Source organism: Schistocerca nitens, chromosome 1, assembly GCF_023898315.1.
Source record: "Schistocerca nitens isolate TAMUIC-IGC-003100 chromosome 1, iqSchNite1.1, whole genome shotgun sequence".
NCBI classification, from domain to species: domain Eukaryota; kingdom Metazoa; phylum Arthropoda; class Insecta; order Orthoptera; family Acrididae; genus Schistocerca; species Schistocerca nitens.
In genome coordinates this window covers 1,144,519,199-1,144,539,002 of record NC_064614.1, presented here as the reverse complement: position 1 = coordinate 1,144,539,002, position 19,804 = coordinate 1,144,519,199, and the positions used below count along the sequence as shown (strand labels likewise).

Sequence of the window (19,804 nt, the reverse complement as noted above, 5' to 3'; positions counted from 1 at the left end):
TTAGCTAATGCTTCTGATGAGGTAACATGAGCACAGTTCTAAGTACTAAATCACACCTTAGTTCAGTCAGAACTCCTTCCCCTCCTCCCACCCCATACAAATCCACCATCTTGAAGAGTTTGTTCACAATGCAGTGAGCATTTGACACACTTTTAACTAAACTTTATAATCTAATGTGGACTATTCATATGCTAGATATTACACTCATTTTTTGGAGGGTATGTAGTACCAGCTCTATCCATAGCAGACTTTAAATGGCCAGTGATTGAATTGTGACAGACAGTGCATTTTGTAGCCCTGAATTTACACTCATGTCTTAACCACAACCTCTTGACGTACAATGTATTGAGAAAATGGCAGTTTTCAACCTGTGGCAGAACTATTAATCACACTCGCTTTGCTCACAGATTTTAAAGCTGACCTGTACGAGTGAACTTAAGATTGAAAAAATTCAGTTTCAGTGCTAAAAGCGAACTGTAACTTCCCACTTTTGCTACATGGGCTGTCACAATACAGTCCTGGTTGGAACTCATTTACAGGCTATTATTCACACAAGCAAATTCCAAAAGAAGGAAGAATAATTATACAAAGAAAAAATAAGAGCAAATAAAAAAAGTCAATATGAAAGATGATGCAACAAAAAAAAAATAAATAAATAAATAAAATTAGATTGAAAGCTGTTAATTGAAAATAATAGTTATTTTGGTCAAGTCTTGAGAAACAAAAAAAATATTATCACATATTGCAACATTCAAACCTGCCTACTTTTCACCACAGACTGTGACATTACCACTGCACTGCAGAACCGGTTGAAATTATGTCGTTATATTTATACAGGGTATATAGAACCAGTTGCAACAATTGTTTTCTGTCTTCAAAAAAATCAGTTTCACAATGTGTCATATGAAGTTTACCTACTGCAGGCCAATTTCTGTGATGATAAATATGTGAAGCTGAATCGCGTCTTGTGCAAAAGAATCCAGCAGTCTTTGGATAGTGGTGTGTTTGAAATGTGCGTTATCGTTACCACCATGTTGTCTGTCTGTGTGTGTGTTGTTTTGGGTGTGTTTATTGTGTGTGATGAAATGCGAAATAAAAAAAGCCGGACCCAGGACTCGGGATCCAAACACAACTTGTAAAAAAGCCAGACAAGTAATTGGAAGTTAACTGACAGTTTGTTGAGACACTTTGACAATGGAAAACAGTTCAGGAGTGATGTTGCATGAGTGCTCTGGTTGGAGACAGACACCTCCAACTGTGAAGTGTCAACTATTAAGTAATTTTAAACAGACTATAGTTGGAAACTTTTGGCTACACGTGCAAATCTAATGCCGTGAATGAATGCAAGAAAGTGGTATAGAAATGTTTCAGTGTGTAATGCATTAGGAATGCGATGTGGGCAGAGTAGTTCAAATAAATGAGAGGCATAATGTTGATTTTTAATATTAACTAATGCTTACACAATTTGTTCAATACAAGCACTGAAGACTTTGATGAGATGCTGCACAGTGCCTGTATATATTATTTTGTATCATTTAAGTTGGAAATCAAACGCTTTGTATGTTGTCCCTAGTGATCTTCTTCCTACAGGTGAAAATGTTAGTGACACAACAGTGAACGATAACATTAGATGCAGTCTTTCTGAATGTTTATATAATATAGGCTTGAGAAAAGTATTGACCTGCTACTACAAATGACAGAATAAAAACCGCGAATGAAAAGAAGCCCTGAGATATAAATGTTTACAATATTTTTTTGTTTTTCTTGATGTTCCTCCAGTAGTTTATACATAGTGTAATACATGTAAGAACCTCATGAAGAAGAAGGCCCCATGTACTTCAAATGAGCTTATTTACAGCTTGAACTTGAGAATAAATATCACCAGCGTTCTCAGGAATGCTAAAAGAATGGTAGTTATTCTGATACCCTGACCTTAAAATCTGTATTAATGCATTTACAACAGTGGTTCCCAAATGGGGGGAGCTTGACAAATTTATGGGGAGGGAGTGGGAGAGAAGACACATCAGAAGAATAGAAGCATGTGATCAGACAGATCGAAAAGTTTATAATCTTATTACAGTTAGTGACTGCATTTTTTTCTAGAATTGGCAGAATCAGGTGTGCCTTGCACATTACTAAGTTATTACTAACACAATACATTCTTTGGTCTGGACCTTGCATTCGTAACTGCCCGTTGTGCTCTATAGAAGTAAATTTAATTTTTATTCACTTTTTGCATTGAGCGAAATTTTGACTAAAAGAAGATTTCTATAATGAAGACTTTATTAAGCATGGATTCACATTTTTGAAAAAGACAATGTCCAACTGCCACATTATGTTGCGTGTCATAATGCCCTCAGTAACGATTCATTGCAGCCTGTGTATCTGGAACATTATACAACTCACCTGGCATAGAAAAAGTGTCTTTTGTTGGAAAAAAAAGTTCCTTAAATCACATGAAACTGAATTCTGATTCTATGTTTCAACATGAAAATGAGAAAGTTATTAAAGCATCATGTGAAATTTCTCTCTTAACAGCAAAAAACCTCATACTATGGGTAGGCATAAATCAAACATCCCATTGTTGAAGCAGCCAGAACTGTTTTTGGAGAAGGTAGTCAGCGAAAAATGGACAATATAACTCTTTCAGACAACAAATGTACAACATGGGATTGAAGAAATTTCCCTGAATGTGAAAGAACATCTACTTAAAAGACTGAAAATGCCCCCCCCCCCCCATTTTTGCCTTGCAGCAAGACGATTCTACTGATATGGCTCAACAATGACTTAAAAGTGTTGTTGTTGTTGTTGTTGTGGTCTTCAGTCCAGAGACTAGTTTGATGCAACTTTCCATGCTACTCTATCTTGTGCAAGCCTCTTCATCTCTGAATAACTACTGCACCCTACATCCTTCTGATTACTTAGCATATTCATCTCTCGGTCTCCCTCTACGATTTTTACCCTCCATGCATCTCTCCAGTACTAAATTGGTGTCCCTTGATGCCTCAAACGTGTCCTCCCAACTGAGCCCTTCTTCTAGTCAAGTTGTGCCACAAATTCCTCTTCTCCCTAATTCAATTCAATACCTCCTCATTAGTTGCGTGATCTACCCATCTAATCTTCAGCATTCTTCTGTAGCGCCACATTTCAAAAACTTCTATTCTCTTCTTGTCTAAATTGTTGTTTATCGTCCGTGTTTCACTTCCGTACATCGCTACACTCCATACAAATACCTTCAGAAAAGTCTTCCTGACACTTAAATCTATACTCAATGTTAACAAATTTCTCTTCTTCAGAAACGCTTTCCTTGCCATTGCCAGTCTACATTTTATATCCTCTTTACTTCGACCATCATCTGTTACTTATTAATTTAAGTGTCTCGTTTCCTAATCTAATACCCTCAGCATTACCTGATTTAATTCAACTACATTCCATTATCCTCGTTTTGCTTTTGTTGATTTTCATCTTATATCCTCCTTTCAAGATAGTATCCATTCTGTTCAATTGCTCTTCCAAGTCTTTTGCTGTCTCTTGACAGAATTACAACGTCAGCAGCAAACCTTGAAGTTTTTATTCCTTCTCCCCCTGAACTTTAATTCCTACTCCAAATTTTTCTTTTGTTTCCTTTACTGCATGCTGAATATACAGACCAAATAACATCGGGGATAAGGTACAACCCTGTCTCATTCCCTTCTCAACCACTGCTTCCCTTTCGTGCCCCTTGACTCTTATAACTGCCATCTGGTTTCTGTACGATTTGTAAATAGCCTTTTCCTCCCTGTATTTTGCCCCTGCCACCTATAGAATTTGAAAGAGAGTATTCCAGTCAACATTGTTGAAAGCTTTCTCGCAGTCTACAAGTGCTATAAACGTAGATTTGCCTTTCCTTAACCTATCTCCTATGAGAAGTCGTAGGATCAGTATTGCCTCGCGTGTTCCTACTTTTCTTCGGAATCCAGACTGATCTTCCTCAAGGTCAGCTTCTACAAGCTTTTCCATTTGTGTGTAAAGAATTCATGTTAGTATTTTGCAGCTGTGACTTATTAAACTGATAGTTTGATAATTTTTACACCTGTCAATACCTGCTGTCTTTGGAATTGGTATTATTGTACTTTTCTTGAAGTCAGGGGGTATTTTGCCTGTCTCATACATCTTGCTCACCAGATGGAAGAGTTTTGTCATGACTGGCTCTCCCACAGCTCAATAGCTCTAACGGAATGTTGTCTACTTCCAGGTCCTTGTTTTGACTTAAATCTGTCAGTGCTTTATCAAATTCTTCACGCAGTATCATATCTCCCTTCTCATCTTTCTCTCTGTCCTCTTCCATTTCCATACTACTGCCCTCGAGTACACCTCCCTTGTATACAGATCCTCTGTATACTTTTTCCACAGTACTGCTTTCCCTTCTTTGCTTAGGACTCATTTTCCATCTGAGCTCTTCATATTCATATAGGTGGTTCCTTTTTCTCCAAAGGTCATTTTTAATTTTCCTGTAGGAGTATGTATCTTACATTTGTCCTGCTTAGCCATTTTGCACTTCCTGTCGATCTCATTTTTTAGACATTTGTATTCCCTTTGGCCTGCTTCATTTATTGCATTTTTATATTTTCTCCTTTATCGATTAAATTCAATGTCTCTTGTGTTACTCAAAGACTTCTGCTAGATCTTATATTTTTACCTACTCTTCTGCTGCCTTCTCTATTTCATATCTCAAAGTTACCCATTCTTCTTCTATGGTATTCCTTTCCCCTGTTCTTGTCACAATTCCCTAACGCTCCCTCTGAAACCCTCTACAACCTCTGGTTCTTTCAGTCTATCCAGGTCCCATCTCCTTAAATTCCTGTCTTTTTGCAGTTTCTGCAGTTCATAACCAACTGCTATCGAATTCCAGTCCCTCATGACTATTAAATTATCGGTTCCCATAACTATCTGAATAATTTCTTTTATCTGATCATACATTTCGTCAATCTCCTCCTCATCTGCAGAGCTTGTACTGCTGTTGGGGGTGTGGGCTTCACGTCTATCTTGGTGACAATAATGTGTTCATAATGCTGTTTGTAATATCTTATCCACGTTCCTATTTTTTTTATTCATTATTAAGCCCAATCCTGCATTACAGTTATTTGATTGCATATTTATAACAGTGTATTCACCTGACCAGAAGTCTTGTTCCTCCTACCACGCACTAAATAGTATACTGTTGATTTGTGGATGAGAAGAACTACTGTTTTCTAAGAACTTGGAAGAACGTAGTTGTTTGTCTGGGGACAGCTTTATGGGAATTTGTACTGCTGGAGCACAAGCCATTTTAGATTCATGTTTTGGCTTCCTATATATTGTCAAAGAAAACAAATCCTAACCTTATTGGCTTTCGCTGTATGACTCGCAGACAAGCCCTAGCTTCTAACTGAAAATTTCACTGAAAGTGGCTGTCAGTGTAGTTAATAAAATTAATTCAGGTGCTGTGAATATTCTTTTTTTCCGAGTCCTGTGTACTGATCTCAGTGCTGAACGCTAATCTTCCATAAACAAGTCGGGTGGCTTACGAAGGGCGGTGTGCTCAGCAGGCTGTATGAATTGAAATCAGAGATAGGACTTTTGAATCGAGGGAAACCTGAGCTACATCATTCTATCACTGATGACAGCTTTGTTTTCCTCAGCATACCGTGCATACTTCTTGAAATCCTGAATAATCTGAATTTGAAACTACAAGGTAAAAACACCATAGTAATGGATTAAAGTAGTTAGAATGATGTGTGGGGCTCATAGTCGCACAGATTGTAGGCATCTGTTTAAAAGGTTAGGAATTGTTACAATAGCCTCATAGTACATTTGCTCAATACTAAAATTTGTTCTCAACAACAGGGACCAGTTTAAAAACAACAGTGACATTCATGATTATAATACAAGAAAGAAAGACTTACACTATCCTCTACTTAACCTATCTTTGGCACAGAAAGGGGTAAAATATGCTGCTGTAAAACATTTTGATAAATTACCACAGGAAATAAAATATCTGACAGACAGCAGTAATATTTTTAAAAATAAATTGAAACATATCACCTTCTATACCATAGATGAATTCTTGACTAGGGATAAATAAATCTATAGGTATAATATATGAATTTTGTGCCATTTTAAGCTTATCGTGAAATTGGTCAATGGAACGCCCTGAGGGCCTTCTTGTGAAAGACACATCTATTAAAGTGTCACCTGGATGCTCCCATTACTATCTTTTCATTCAATGAACTTTTAGATAGGCAACAGTGCCATGTCAGTGAGTGGAGAACATTGTCAGTCCCAATGCCTAGAATTGATTCAAGAAGAGTTCAAACTTAAGTTCCTTATTTGTCCTCAGAATGCTGTAGTGGCAAAAGCTGCCTTAAAAATCCTCCGCCAGTCCTCATCTACATGGCTATGTGAGCTGGGTTCGACTAGCCATGAAAACAAAACATCTTGGTTGCCTGAACATGGAGAATGTCCTTAGGTATATTTTAACTAGTTTCAAACCAACATTCAGGAGCTGCTTAAATAAAAACAATTTCAAGGATCTCATTGATGATCTGGAATTTTTTTGTGACTTTCGTCACATAAAATAAAAAGTTGGATGTGAAAAGTCTTGTTCAGTTGAAAACGATATCATAAGGTATTTAAGAAGACATGAAAGTATTTCTGTTTTGGTTACTAAGCCATTTGAAACAGAATACTTTTGTATTACTCTGCCTTTGAAAACTCTCTCTTATTGAAGTGTTGATTGTAGATTACAGTCGAAAAAAATTAATAAATAAACATAGAGGGGCAATAGACATTCTGGGGTTGCAAAAGGAGAATCTCAACAATTTGTTTACATTTTTATCAAGATAATAAGTGATAATATTTTATGAGGAGGATTTGAAAAATCACAGATGTCATAATATCAAGTATTTTGTAATTAGTAATGTGGATGTCATGCATTTGGAAGCAAAATGTATTACATTAGTATTTGTTTCTCTTTTAAAATCAGTTGGGATATATTTCTCTGTTAGAATCTCTATCTCAGTGTACAAGTAACTTGATTGTGTGTGGCATTAACACTTAATCTGTGTGGAATTAGCTCTGCTTGTCTCTTCACAGTATACAAAGCACCAAACACAATGGCAGTGTCAGAGGCCGAGTACTGACACATACAAACGCACACAGGGATTTCCCTCTTGTTCCGATTGTGTAAATGAAACACAGAAGCGAAAGTCTTTCATGAAACCACATTAAAAATATATTCATGTTCTAATGTGAGACTTATTATTGATAATCATTATGAAATTATGGTAAATAAAACTTGAAAAACAGTACTGATTAAAACACTAAAAGTTGGTAGTCTTCATAAAACAGAGAAGAATATGCATGACATCCACACCTTGTTGACAACAGGGAGGTCACTCAGTTCTAGGGGACATACCGGGTGAGAAAGAGGGGGCAGAAATTGTCATCATGTTCTGGAGCATCTTGAGGAGCAATGTTTATGTCTGACATGACATCATACCACATGAGGCAGCATTACCTCATCAAAAGCATTAGCTAATGATTAGTTATAAATGTAATATGTACCTGACACACTGCACTGTATTTGATACTTCGCTTAAAAGAGAACAGGAAAGGTGGGGGTGGGGGGAGGTTGAATTTACTGGTTGTGTAGTGACAGAGCTACAAGTGTATAAGATGATAGATGCTTTTTTACTTTCATATTACACTCCTGGAAATGGAAAAAAGAACACATTGACACCGGTGTGTCAGACCCACCATACTTGCTCCGGACACTGCGAGAGGGCTGTACAAGCAATGATCACACGCACGGCACAGCGGACACACCAGGAACCGCGGTGTTGGCCGTCGAATGGCGCTAGCTGCGCAGCATTTGTGCACCGCCGCCGTCAGTGTCAGCCAGTTTGCCGTGGCATACGGAGCTCCATCGCAGTCTTTAACACTGGTAGCATGCCGCGACAGCGTGGACGTGAACCGTATGTGCAGTTGACGGACTTTGAGCGAGGGCGTATAGTGGGCATGCGGGAGGCCGGGTGGACGTACCGCCGAATTGCTCAACACGTGGGGCGTGAGGTCTCCACAGTACATCGATGTTGTCGCCAGTGGTCGGCGGAAGGTGCACGTGCCCGTCGACCTGGGACCGGACCGCAGCGACGCACGGATGCACGCCAAGACCGTTGGATCCTACGCAGTGCCGTAGGGGACCGCACCGCCACTTCCCAGCAAATTAGGGACACTGTTGCTCCTGGGGTATCGGCGAGGACCATTCGCAACCGTCTCCATGAAGCTGGGCTACGGTCCCGCACACCGTTAGGCTGTCTTCCGCTCACGCCCCAACATCGTGCAGCCCGCCTCCAGTGGTGTCGCGACAGGCGTGAATGGAGGGACGAATGGAGACGTGTCGTCTTCAGCGATGAGAGTCGCTTCTGCCTTGGTGCCAATGATGGTCGTATGCGTGTTTGGCGCCGTGCAGGTGAGCGCCACAATCAGGACTGCATACGACCGAGGCACACAGGGCCAACACCCGGCATCATGGTGTGGGGAGCGATCTCCTACACTGGCCGTACACCACTGGTGATCGTCGAGGGGACACTGAATAGTGCACGGTACATCCAAACCGTCATCGAACCCATCGTTCTACCATTCCTAGACCGGCAAGGTAACTTGCTGTTCCAACAGGACAATGCACGTCCGCATGTATCCCGTGCCACCCAACGTGCTCTAGAAGGTGTAAGTCAACTACCCTGGCCAGCAAGATCTCCGGATCTGTCCCCCATTGAGCATGTTTGGGACTGGATGAAGCGTCGTCTCACGCGGTCTGCACGTCCAGCACGAACGCTGGTGCAACTGAGGCGCCAGGTGGAAATGGCATGGAAAGCCGTTCCACAGGACTACATCCAGCATCTCTACGATCGTCTCCATGGGAGAATAGCAGCCTGCATTGCTGCGAAAGGTGGATATACACTGTACTAGTGCCGACATTGTGCATGCTCTGTTGCCTGTGTCTATGTGCCTGTGGTTCTGTCAGTGTGATCATGTGATGTATCTGACCCCAGGAATGTGTCAATAAAGTTTCCCCTTCCTGGGACAATGAATTCACGGTGTTCTTATTTCAATTTCCAGGAGTGTATTTGAGTGTTACCTTTACCATAAAAAATTGTGTGTGTGTGTGAGAGAGAGAGTTTGGGGGAGAGGGGATGAATTATTACTGTCCTTTTATTTATACAAAATTGTGAAGAAGTTTTACCTATTTTAATTTGCTTTAACTTGTAAAGTTTCAGGCATCAGTGGAACCAATGACACGCCAGCCTGGGCAGTTGCTTCTCACAACCAGCACCATTGATACACTTCAAGATTTGCATCCATTTTTCACAACACTAAGTCAGCATCGTACTCAGCCTCCAGTTACATCAATCAGTCAGCTTGAAAGTGCCATAGAATTAGACTTCTTGGAAAAATTACCTCCTAGATAAATCCATTAGCATGTGCTACAATTGGTATCAAGAATTGCATGCTCTGTGTTGTGAATTTCTGAATTCCTCTTCTGATTTTGGGTTCGTAAATTTGTGACTATACAAGTAAAATTTCATTTCTGCCATCATCAGGGAATGTCAGGTAGAACAGAGAATAAGGATCTTATAGCGTACAGTTAAAAACAATTTTGAGGCACTCTGTTATACAGTGTAATTGTTTTTTGAATTTATACATTATTTATGTGACTGTTCTCTTACACACCTTTCATGTCAGTGACTGGCAGTCTCAGAGGATGCATGCAGCAAAATAATTTGGTACTATACCTGAATTTACTGCTACACAGCAGCCTTTTTTTTTTTTTTTTCTTGATCAGGCACAGTTATATGCGCCAGTTGCTTGTCTCTTAACGTGGTTCTAGTTTAGTAAGAGCCTAATGGTAGAATAGGCACAGTGTATTCTTACTTTTCGTATTTTCTTAGTAACTTAGTAAATGTGAACGAAAGTGCAGGGAAAATATGGGCATGTGTTAACTTAAAAACTGAGAAATGTTACCTGTCTGTTTAGTTACTACATTCACAAGTCCTTTTTGTTGTATCGGATGTTGAAGATGATGACAAGCCTATTTTGCCCCCCCCCCCACACACACACACACACACACAGTATTCTACAATTTCCAGCAAGATAATGTACAGGCATATGAAGAAGTCAAGCACAATACTTTAGTATTTGTAACTTCGGAGTTAGGTAAGAACGTATGGCAGATTTCATCTCATATTTGTCTGAAGTATTTGTTGTCCAGAGTATCTCAATAAGAGACGCTGCTTGGAAATTGATACTACATACTGCACTTGGCACAGAGGTAGCTGGTTTAACAACACTGCATTTACTAAGTCATTCTATTGTGAATTGTGGTTTACTACTCTCTTAACGCACATAATGTAAATAACTTGATTCAGGTACAGGAGACACGCCAAAATTGCAGTAAAATTTCACTATAAACATAGAACAGTTGGTGTTAACAAAAGGATACTAATACACATTTGTTCTGTATACATAGAAGAAAATCTAACACTTGATTACCCACTGCTCAAATTATCATGTCATCCTCTATGAATTCTTCTATTGAACAGTAGTTCTTCCACAGAACAGCTTCAAAGTATCTTGGAAAATACCTTATGAGTAATGAAACAAATTCCTCTGACGTATTTTACAATTTTTGCAAACAACTCTTCCTAGACTTGCATGTTTCATTACTTGAACATACTTATAAGAGAAATAATGAAAAGGGGGAGACAGGTATGACTTTCACATTATTGTTGTTACTGTTTAGATAGTGTACCTGCAATTGGAGATGGGATATAAACCAACCATGTTTTTCAATAATTTCTATCTAGGAGTCCTGAATCTTGATGTGCTGTAATCATACTTACTACATTCTTACCTTCAGGAGGCAAAATCAAAACAAGGGGACTCTGGGAGTGGCCCCCCTGCAATTTCCTTCCTACTTATAATCTTCATACATCCATTTAATGGTAGATATTGCAACAGCTTATAGGCTTTGAAAGCCAGTGTCTGTACCTCAGTTTCACTTAGCTATATGACTCAGTTCTCAGAAAATTCAAATAAATTACCTTTGAAGAATGGAAATTTTCAGAACACAATTAAGTACAAAACATTTGTATTGTATTAACAAATTTGTTGGTAGCTCAGTGCATAGCATAATGGAATTGTAATTGTAGAGTCATAGGTTTGAATGTAGGTAGGTGGTAGATTATTTGTTATTAGCTTTTTAAATTCCATATTTATTAACCAATGGAAATTAACTAATAAATAATCACATTTTTAGTAAAAAAATTTACTTTTAATTGCTGTTCATTCAAAAATGCGAGTATTCACAGTGAATTAAAATTCAGTATAAAAATGCGAAATGTCAAATATAAAATTAAGTTTTTTGTAACATCCTTTTTCTGTGTCTGTATCAACTTTTAATTTATTTTCTTACAAACAATTATGATTTAATATTTGTTAATTAAAATTCCCATTTTAAAAATTAAAACAATTATGCACATTAGTGACTTCGTGACTACAATCTGATAACACGATGCTCCTACCTACTGATCAATTAATTAATGAAATACAAATGTTTTTTGCTGAACACTGCTTGGAAATCTCCAGATCTTCAAAGGTGATTTGGGAGGGGGTGTATACTGCTTTAGGAATTTGATGTCTGGGCTCTGACTTTAAAATCCTATGTGCAGATCTGTCTGATCCTTGGTGTTACAATGTCAGTTATTTTATTTGTTTTGCCATTTTCCTGTATTCTAACTGCCTTGTATTGTGCTGTCACACAGTTGAGTATATGTCTTTTTCACTGTTTGTTATGTAGTGTATATGGTTGTATTATGGTGCTTACATGGATAGTATCTTGTACTGATACTAATAATTAAAACAAACAAACAAAATAAAGAAATCTGGTTTAGCGTGTATAATTTATCTGTTGGACTGAAATACACAATACACTGAATCGAGCACTGTTGCTAATGTAGTTTAACTGTAATATATATAAATCAAATACCATTTTATAAACAAGAATTTGGAAAGGCAGCTTGTATCTGATTTATGTGTAGCACATAGAAATTCGAAACAACACAGTCTGTAGTAGTTTCTGATCCAGACCTCCTTTAATTCAAAGCTAATAAATCTCTGTGCTGGTACATGTTGTTATGCATGATACATCAATTGGCTACAAGTGGGTGATTGTCTTTGCTAATTTTTGTTTGTTTACATCCTGTTATGAATGAGTACTCTCACGAGCCTGTACCAAAGCTTAAATTTCTGTTATTAGTGATAGTAATTTCATTTTTTTTGTTCTTTGTTGTCAGCGTATTTTCATGTTCAATCGTACTGACTGGAATTTGTGTACAGTTTATTGCATAAAAGACTGATTCCATTAAAACACTTAAAGAAAAAGAGATATGTGAACAGAAAATATTTTGTATCTATTTGTAAATTTGTAACGTCTGTAAAAGTGTATAAAATTTATTGTTACTGTTATGTCCAGAGTATATATACATTTCAGTGTAGGGCTAATGATATTTTACTTTTTGTTCCGGAATACATTCACTTTATCTGTTGTTCAATTCACTCATGGTCAAAATTAAAGGGACCATATATGTTATGCACCTGGAGCCAAATGTAGAAACGAGTATGAATGACAATGGAATTTCCATTGTTTGAAAATAGATACGTGATGATAATAGAGTAATGACCACATAAATTGTAATTACTGTGTGTCTATGAAACTAAGTTTTTTGACTTTCATCTGAGGAAAAAGAAATGGTATATTTTATCTTTACTATATTTCATTACTACTATTTGTAAATACTTTAATAACATCAGCTCTTGTATGGTAGTATTTTGTACAAGTTAATAGTATGTAATATGGAGATTTTATTTAATTTTAAATTGCAGATATTGAAACATTGCCGGAAAACATTATTTTTATATTATTCAGAGTATGTTTATTCTACAGTGGTGCTTTCTGCAGCTTTGAAAAGTATTTCTGCTACTATGATGTATTATCTAAGAATTTTCAGTGTCAGTACACTGTATATGACTTTAAAGTATTATTACATTGTTTTTATTCTTAATGAAACCACTGGTCAAAAAATGTTTGGTATATGACTTGTTTCTTGCATTTCCTTGAATCAAGAGGATATGTGAATCTAAAATAACCAAAACATACAGCACATATATTAAGCCATTTGTTCCAATTTAGTATCAGTATTGCTATCTGACACACACACACACACACACACACACACACACACACACACACACACACACACACTTTTCATTATATAACATTCCTACAATTTCAAATGAAAGTGTTTAATACCTTGTTGACAATTTCACTAAGGGAGGATGTAAGACATATCCTTTTCAAAGAAATTGTTCTGACATTACTTTACTTTAAACACTAAAGAATACATGGAAAACTTGAACATAACCAAAAAATTTTTACAAATGTTGCAGTACACTAAGAGAAAAACAACACAAAACTCTCATCTCCATTATAGAAGCGTATGTTCAATCTGAGATGGTTCAATAGCAACATTGTTCAGTGGAGCAAGTTCGTCAAGATCTCAACAAGGAAAGAGGGAAAAAAATTACTCAGTTTCCCAAAATTATATGAAGACTTTGTTAACTAGTAAAGACTGTAACACACAAGTACACACCAAGGGAGTGCGGGACAAATTACCTATGTGGTCTTGACAAGGGTTCCAAAAACATTTTCAACAAATACCAGGATCTCTTTCACCAAGGCTACAATACAGGCAAGGCAAGAACTCAGTTGGGTCATATTAATTGAGCAGCTTGGTGGAACACAATGGTAAGTGCCACTGCCATGTATTTTGAGTTATAGAGTCAACACTATGAGTACAAATGTGAGGGTGAAGCTTCATGGTAAATGACAATGGCTACATGGTGCAGTAACACAATAGCAAGTGAAAAGTAAAACAACTGGCAACATGAGGGACCCAAAGTATTTGTTTTGAGATTATAGCCACAGTTTATGGGTTGCAAGAGAACAAAAATGTCCTTAATGTGATCATGATATATCTGAACAGACTCCTGCTTACATTCCCAATGACTCGCAGATATTTAAATTTCCAAATCTGTTGTGCTTAGTATGCAAGTAAATGTACATACCATTATGTTCCTGAAATGCATGAAATATGAGGCTATTACTGAATAGCTGTTTCTGACAGCTTGGTAGTGTGAATATGCATATTTCTTCTTTTTTATTCCTACAAGAAATAATAATAATACAGTTGATGATGATAAAAATAACCTTTGTTGGTATTCAAATAATCTGCAAATTATTTGAAATTGGCCTTAATATTGAGCACTCGCTCACTGTCTCAATTACCTGTTATGAAGGGGCAGGGGGCAGAACAACAATTGAAGAGGTCTTCTCAGAAGAGGATGAGATACACCACACAAGGAAAGTTTAAGCAGGAGATGTGTAATACAGGCCAAGAATACACTGACAAAAAAAAAACTGCAACACCAAAGAGTAGTTGTGCAACATAAACGGAAGTTGGTAGGTGTGTTTCTACATCTGAAAGATGATATATATTCAAATTTTGTACCAGTGCTAGTAGTGCCGCTATGAGGCTGCAAGTCAAGTTTCTTTTAAATACACTCTCTAACAATTGTGAGCATTAGCTATGTTTGAGGCTGGATTTAGTGAATTGATGTTAGTTATGGTGGCAGAGGTGTCATTATCGTCACCTACTGAGATTAAATGAGGTCATGTAACTGGGCTATTAGAAGCAGTATGTTCCTTTTGCAATATTACAGAAAGACTGGGTAGGAATGTAGCCACTGAACATGATTGCTGGCAGCGTTTTGTCATCAGAATGTATGGTTGCAGGTTGCAAGAAGTTTGGGCTCCTCAGGACAGCCCGTGGCTTTACTGAGAGTGAAGACCATTGAGTTCGGCGTATGGCTCTGGCACACTGCATCTGCAAAATCAAATTTAGTAGCAGTTGACACCGCAGTGACACAACGAACTGTTACAACTCAGTTGCTTCGAGGCCAGTTCACAGCCAGACAACCTGTAGCATGCATTCCCCTGACCCCTAAACCACTTCTCACTGCAGTGCAGGTATGCTGTATTTTCTGATAAAAGCTGGTGCAAGTAATGCTCGTGTGTTGCTTAGAAGGATGCCAGTTCAGGGCCTGCAACCAACCTGTCTGCATGCTAGACACAGTAGACCTACATCTGGAGTTATGTGTGGGGTGCGATTTTGTATGACTGTGGGAGCACTCTTGTGGTTACACCAGATCTGTCTCGAATCAAGATGGGATGTAATGCAGCATCATCCACAAACAGCATTAACTGTCCCTGTATTGACTGACAGAGTGCAACAGGCATGAAACTCTTATCTCACAAACTGACATCCGGCATCTATAGAGCAAAACGCATGCACATTTCCGTGCTTGCATTCAACATTCTCGCAGTCACATGGATTCGCACTTACATTAACCTGTGATCTTGAAATGTTAATCACTTAAATATGTTACCTAGGCAAATGTGTTCCCAAAATTTTGTTACTCTACATTACTTATTTTTCCATCAGTGTATGTACACTCTTTGACATAAAACTCGGCCGGCCGCTTCAGAGGCTAAGTCCGCGCCGATCGCGACATGGGACAAAAAAAACTGGCCAACTCGCTAATTCTGTAAGTCCGGTTATCTGCACAATCTGGCAACACTGTCGACTGCGGCACTTCCTGGAGGAAAACTTGTCCCATGATAGAGAAACACTCAGCTGATTACGCCTGTGGTCTAGCGGTAGCGTGCGTTGTTTCTGTTCGTAATGTCAGTGGATCGAGAGCAGCTGGCATAAAATATTTTTATAGCCTCTTCTGTCTGAATGCTGAAGACGTGAATGTAATGGTAGCCCAGATTCAATCTATTTCGCTTTCTGACACACCGATATCAAAATTTTATCCAGTAACGATTTTGCGGCAGATTTCCTGCAGACTGTCCTCCTCTGGACGCCGTATGCGGCAAAGCTCCGGGATCCATTTGCTGGCTACCGGCAGCGGCCGTGGCGACAGCAGCGGCGCTGCACTCCCCCTTCTTTACCGAAAGCGCCTGCTCCCGCTCATCGCTTTTAATGATTTAAAACGCTTTATTATTAAATGTTGCTCCACAGAAAATTTCTACGATTTCAATTCACGCTCAAAAGCAACGGAGACAGACGCCCTGATTAGTAGGCGGGTATTATATTACATTAATCGGCAAGAGCTGAGTATGGCCCGAAATTAATTTTATAGACTGGGACGAAATTAAACCACCTCGCTACATTCGATGAATTTATAAATGCTTCATACCTCGTTTCTTTTCCTTTCAAACTCCATTATTTGTGCAACGTTTGGTCAATGTTCACATGTTTTCGTCAAGCCGGGGTGAGCGTCTGTGGTGTAAAGTGTATTACAGTTCTTGTTTCATTCCTTATGGTAACTCTATGCGATAAACTGTGTGAATACCTTGCAATGCATGCTCTGTAGCAGTGCAGGAACACTGCACATTTGGAGTTCCATGTATGGGTTCATGAAGTATTTAATGTTGATCGGAAGTGATAGTTAAGGTCATCAGATTTAGACCAGAAAAATGTGTCGTTTTGGAGGTTTCAGAGAACGGAAAGGAATTGCTAACGCCGGTGTTAGAAAACGTCTACAGTTAAATGCTATTGCAAAAATTTAGAAGAGGGGAACTATATTAATCAACATGTGCACTTCATAAACAACCTTCTGATTCCGTAGACAGGGAAAGAACCTGTTCTTGGGAAACTACGTCTATAGTAACCAAAAGGCATTAAATGATCTTCAAGCACTTGTGTTCCAGCAGCGGTATGAATTAAATGATAGTAATAATAACAGTAATAATCGAATTATCCGGCAACTTCACGCTTCACAGTGGATTTTCTCGAACTAAGAAATTTGCTGAATTTGTGAAAAATCAAAAATGGCTTCACATCCAGCCTATGATGCCTAGAAGAGTCTTTACATCCTGCTGACATGAGAATAGCATAATCTCTGCGTCAGAAGCATGCTTCTACTTAACCATTTAATAGACTCGCATTTTTTCCACCGTGATTAATTTTGTAAGCTAAGCACATCATCCGTTACAGCACACTCCAGGGGCTGGGAAATGTGGCCCAATGGTCTGGTGGAACGAACTATCACAGGTGCAATTCGTGGGTTCAGGCATTTGCTTTTAAGAGGCACAAACAGATTTATTTTACCTCTGGTAAACTCAAGAGAAAGACGTTATAATCCAGAATCAGCATTAAGCATCACGTTCCTTCATTACTAACTGGGCAGAGCCAGTTTACGTTGGGAAATGACATAGCGGAAGTCATTGTAAACAGAAATACAGTCGCCAGTAAGCTTACTTACATTAGCAAATTTTATTTTATTTGATGAACCGATAGCCATTTAAAGGGACAGGGCTCTTAGTTTATTCGTACTTGATTGAACTAGAGACGTTGCAAAATTTGGTGCTGGACTGTGATTCGCATTCGTATCTCCTCTTTCGAGGATCTGAATCTCTCGGAACAGTATAGTTCAGTCATTTCGTTCCTTTTCCCAAGACTGCAATCTTCTCTAGGTCTCCTCCAAAGGTAAATATGTGGGTCCGAATCCTGATCCAGTACAAAAATATTCATAATTTCATTTCCAGCTCTATCAAGTGCACACCCACCTGCTAGTGAAAATTAACGCGCATTTTTAATGTCTGTTCATGTGTCGCCAACAATCGCAATAGGTGTCTTTATTTCTGGTCAAACACGCACACATCTTACTGTTCGTGGGTAAGAAACTGATACTTAAGCTACGTTCGTGGATGCACGGTAGGTGTGCAGTTCGATTGTCTCTTCGGCACAAAAGTTTGTATCCTTATTTTAGATTCAGACACCTAGCGGCTCGTAAGAAAAACCGATACGTAACATTTGATTTTTCTTAGTTAACAATCCGATTACGTGTTGGGTTTGTATCTCCGTCACAGAACTTCACATCATGCACTTCATCTTTAAATGCATGCACACTTTGTTACTTCAGAATGGAGGTATATCAGACATCTTTCGTGGTTAGATAACAGGGACGAAAGGGTCTTGATAGGAGTCACAGTTTATTACAAAACTTGTCGTCTTTTATTTTCAAGTTTAGATTTGGTTACTGGTATTGGCAAAAATTTCGGTAATTCATGACTCTTTATGGCTAGTCATCAATATGATGTATTTAGATTACATTACATTACATTAGATTACTTCTTGTTCCATAGATCATGAATACGACATTTCGTAATGATGTGGAACGTGTCATTACAATGAAAGATTTCTTTAAATACCATGATTCAATTTCTTTACAACAATTTTTTACACTCTCATTCTTTTTTATCTCTCTCTCTCTCTCTCTCTCACACACACACACACACACACACACACACACACACACACACACAAATAAACATTCTTTTTTATTTTTATTTGTTTGTTGTGCTCGACTATCGGCGAGGCACGAAAACGCCTGTGAATGAGTTTCTTAGTTTTGAGTACACTTACTAAAGAAATATAGAAACAACAATGAAAGTTACTGATTTATGATGCTTAGTTTGCAGTCAGTTCTGAGTATTATTAGTAACTACGCTCCAGTCCCTAAACCTAGTTCAGTAAGCGAGTCAGACGCATTGCGTATTCCAGGTCGTAGCAGCCGCGGCTAGGAGACACCAGCTATGGTCACTTCCCAGCCCGCTGTAGGATCACATCGGTTCGTCTTCTTCCTGCTGGTACTGTAACTGAGATTTGGCAACAAGGCAACGTATGTTTGGCAACTCTGTGATCGACGAGTTACTTACTTCCTGGTGTGCACGGAATTAAGCCTCAAAGTTCACTTGATTTTACCTGTCATTTCCATTGAATAATCTGAGTTATTATCGCTTGAAGGGTAACAAAAGATTGTAAATTTACGGTTTTCAGCCCAGGAAAGTCGTTGCAGGTGGAAATCGCAACTAATCTCGACCTTTAAATAGCGGTTTACGAGTTCTAGGCACTATTGGCGTCGTAAGAGGACGCTCAGCCCCATACCTCTTCGCCAGCTCTGTGGTAACGTACTGACCTGTGGAAAAGCGTCTGTTATGGTTTGCAGTTCCAGTCTCACTGACTGCAACGTTTTTATCCCTTCTGTGAAAGAGCTACAAGGAGTCGGATCAAACATCAATAAGGAAATAGCATGAAAATACTTTCGGCTCATAGTGCAATGTTGAAAAACTTACAATGCTGCACAACAGGCAACGCCTCTTTCCGCTGCTGACAAGCGAATTTTGGGTTTCTAGGAATACGCAACTATATTTATGAAATGCCACATTTGCATACCTGTTGAGTACGACACAGCATACCAATGAAACACAGACCCAATCAAAATCTAAGTCAGTAGTATTTTACTAATTCGTGTCGATAGAGGCACATTTGTGTACAGATACTCGGTTTTATTAAAACATACTTTCGTTGGAAGGTTATCGTGGTTAGTTTTATTTCATTTCTTATAATACAGTGCACAATTTTCGTAAGGTTTCCTTTAGTGTTGTTAAAACAATAGTAAACATGAGAGAGAAACTAATCATCAACGATATATGCGAATTCTCTGATGTTTTCTATGACAGTATGACAATGCACGTGCAGTTTATTGTTCACATGCATGTAGAAAACTTGTTCTGAGTTAAAGCTGTCAAACAAAG

General features: G+C 38.5%; 1 protein-coding gene across 1 annotated transcript in view; it reads left to right on the top strand.

Moving 5' to 3' along the window:
* Positions 1 to 13,051, top strand: part of LOC126199686 (protein dopey-1 homolog) — a 376,916-nt gene extending 363,865 nt beyond the window's left edge. The window contains exon 32 of the mRNA XM_049936615.1: positions 9,294 to 13,051. Coding sequence (XP_049792572.1) covers positions 9,294 to 9,491 — 198 coding nt within the window. The 3' untranslated portion in view covers positions 9,492 to 13,051. The remainder of the gene's footprint in view (positions 1 to 9,293) is intronic.
* Positions 13,052 to 19,804: the final 6,753 nt, after the last annotated feature.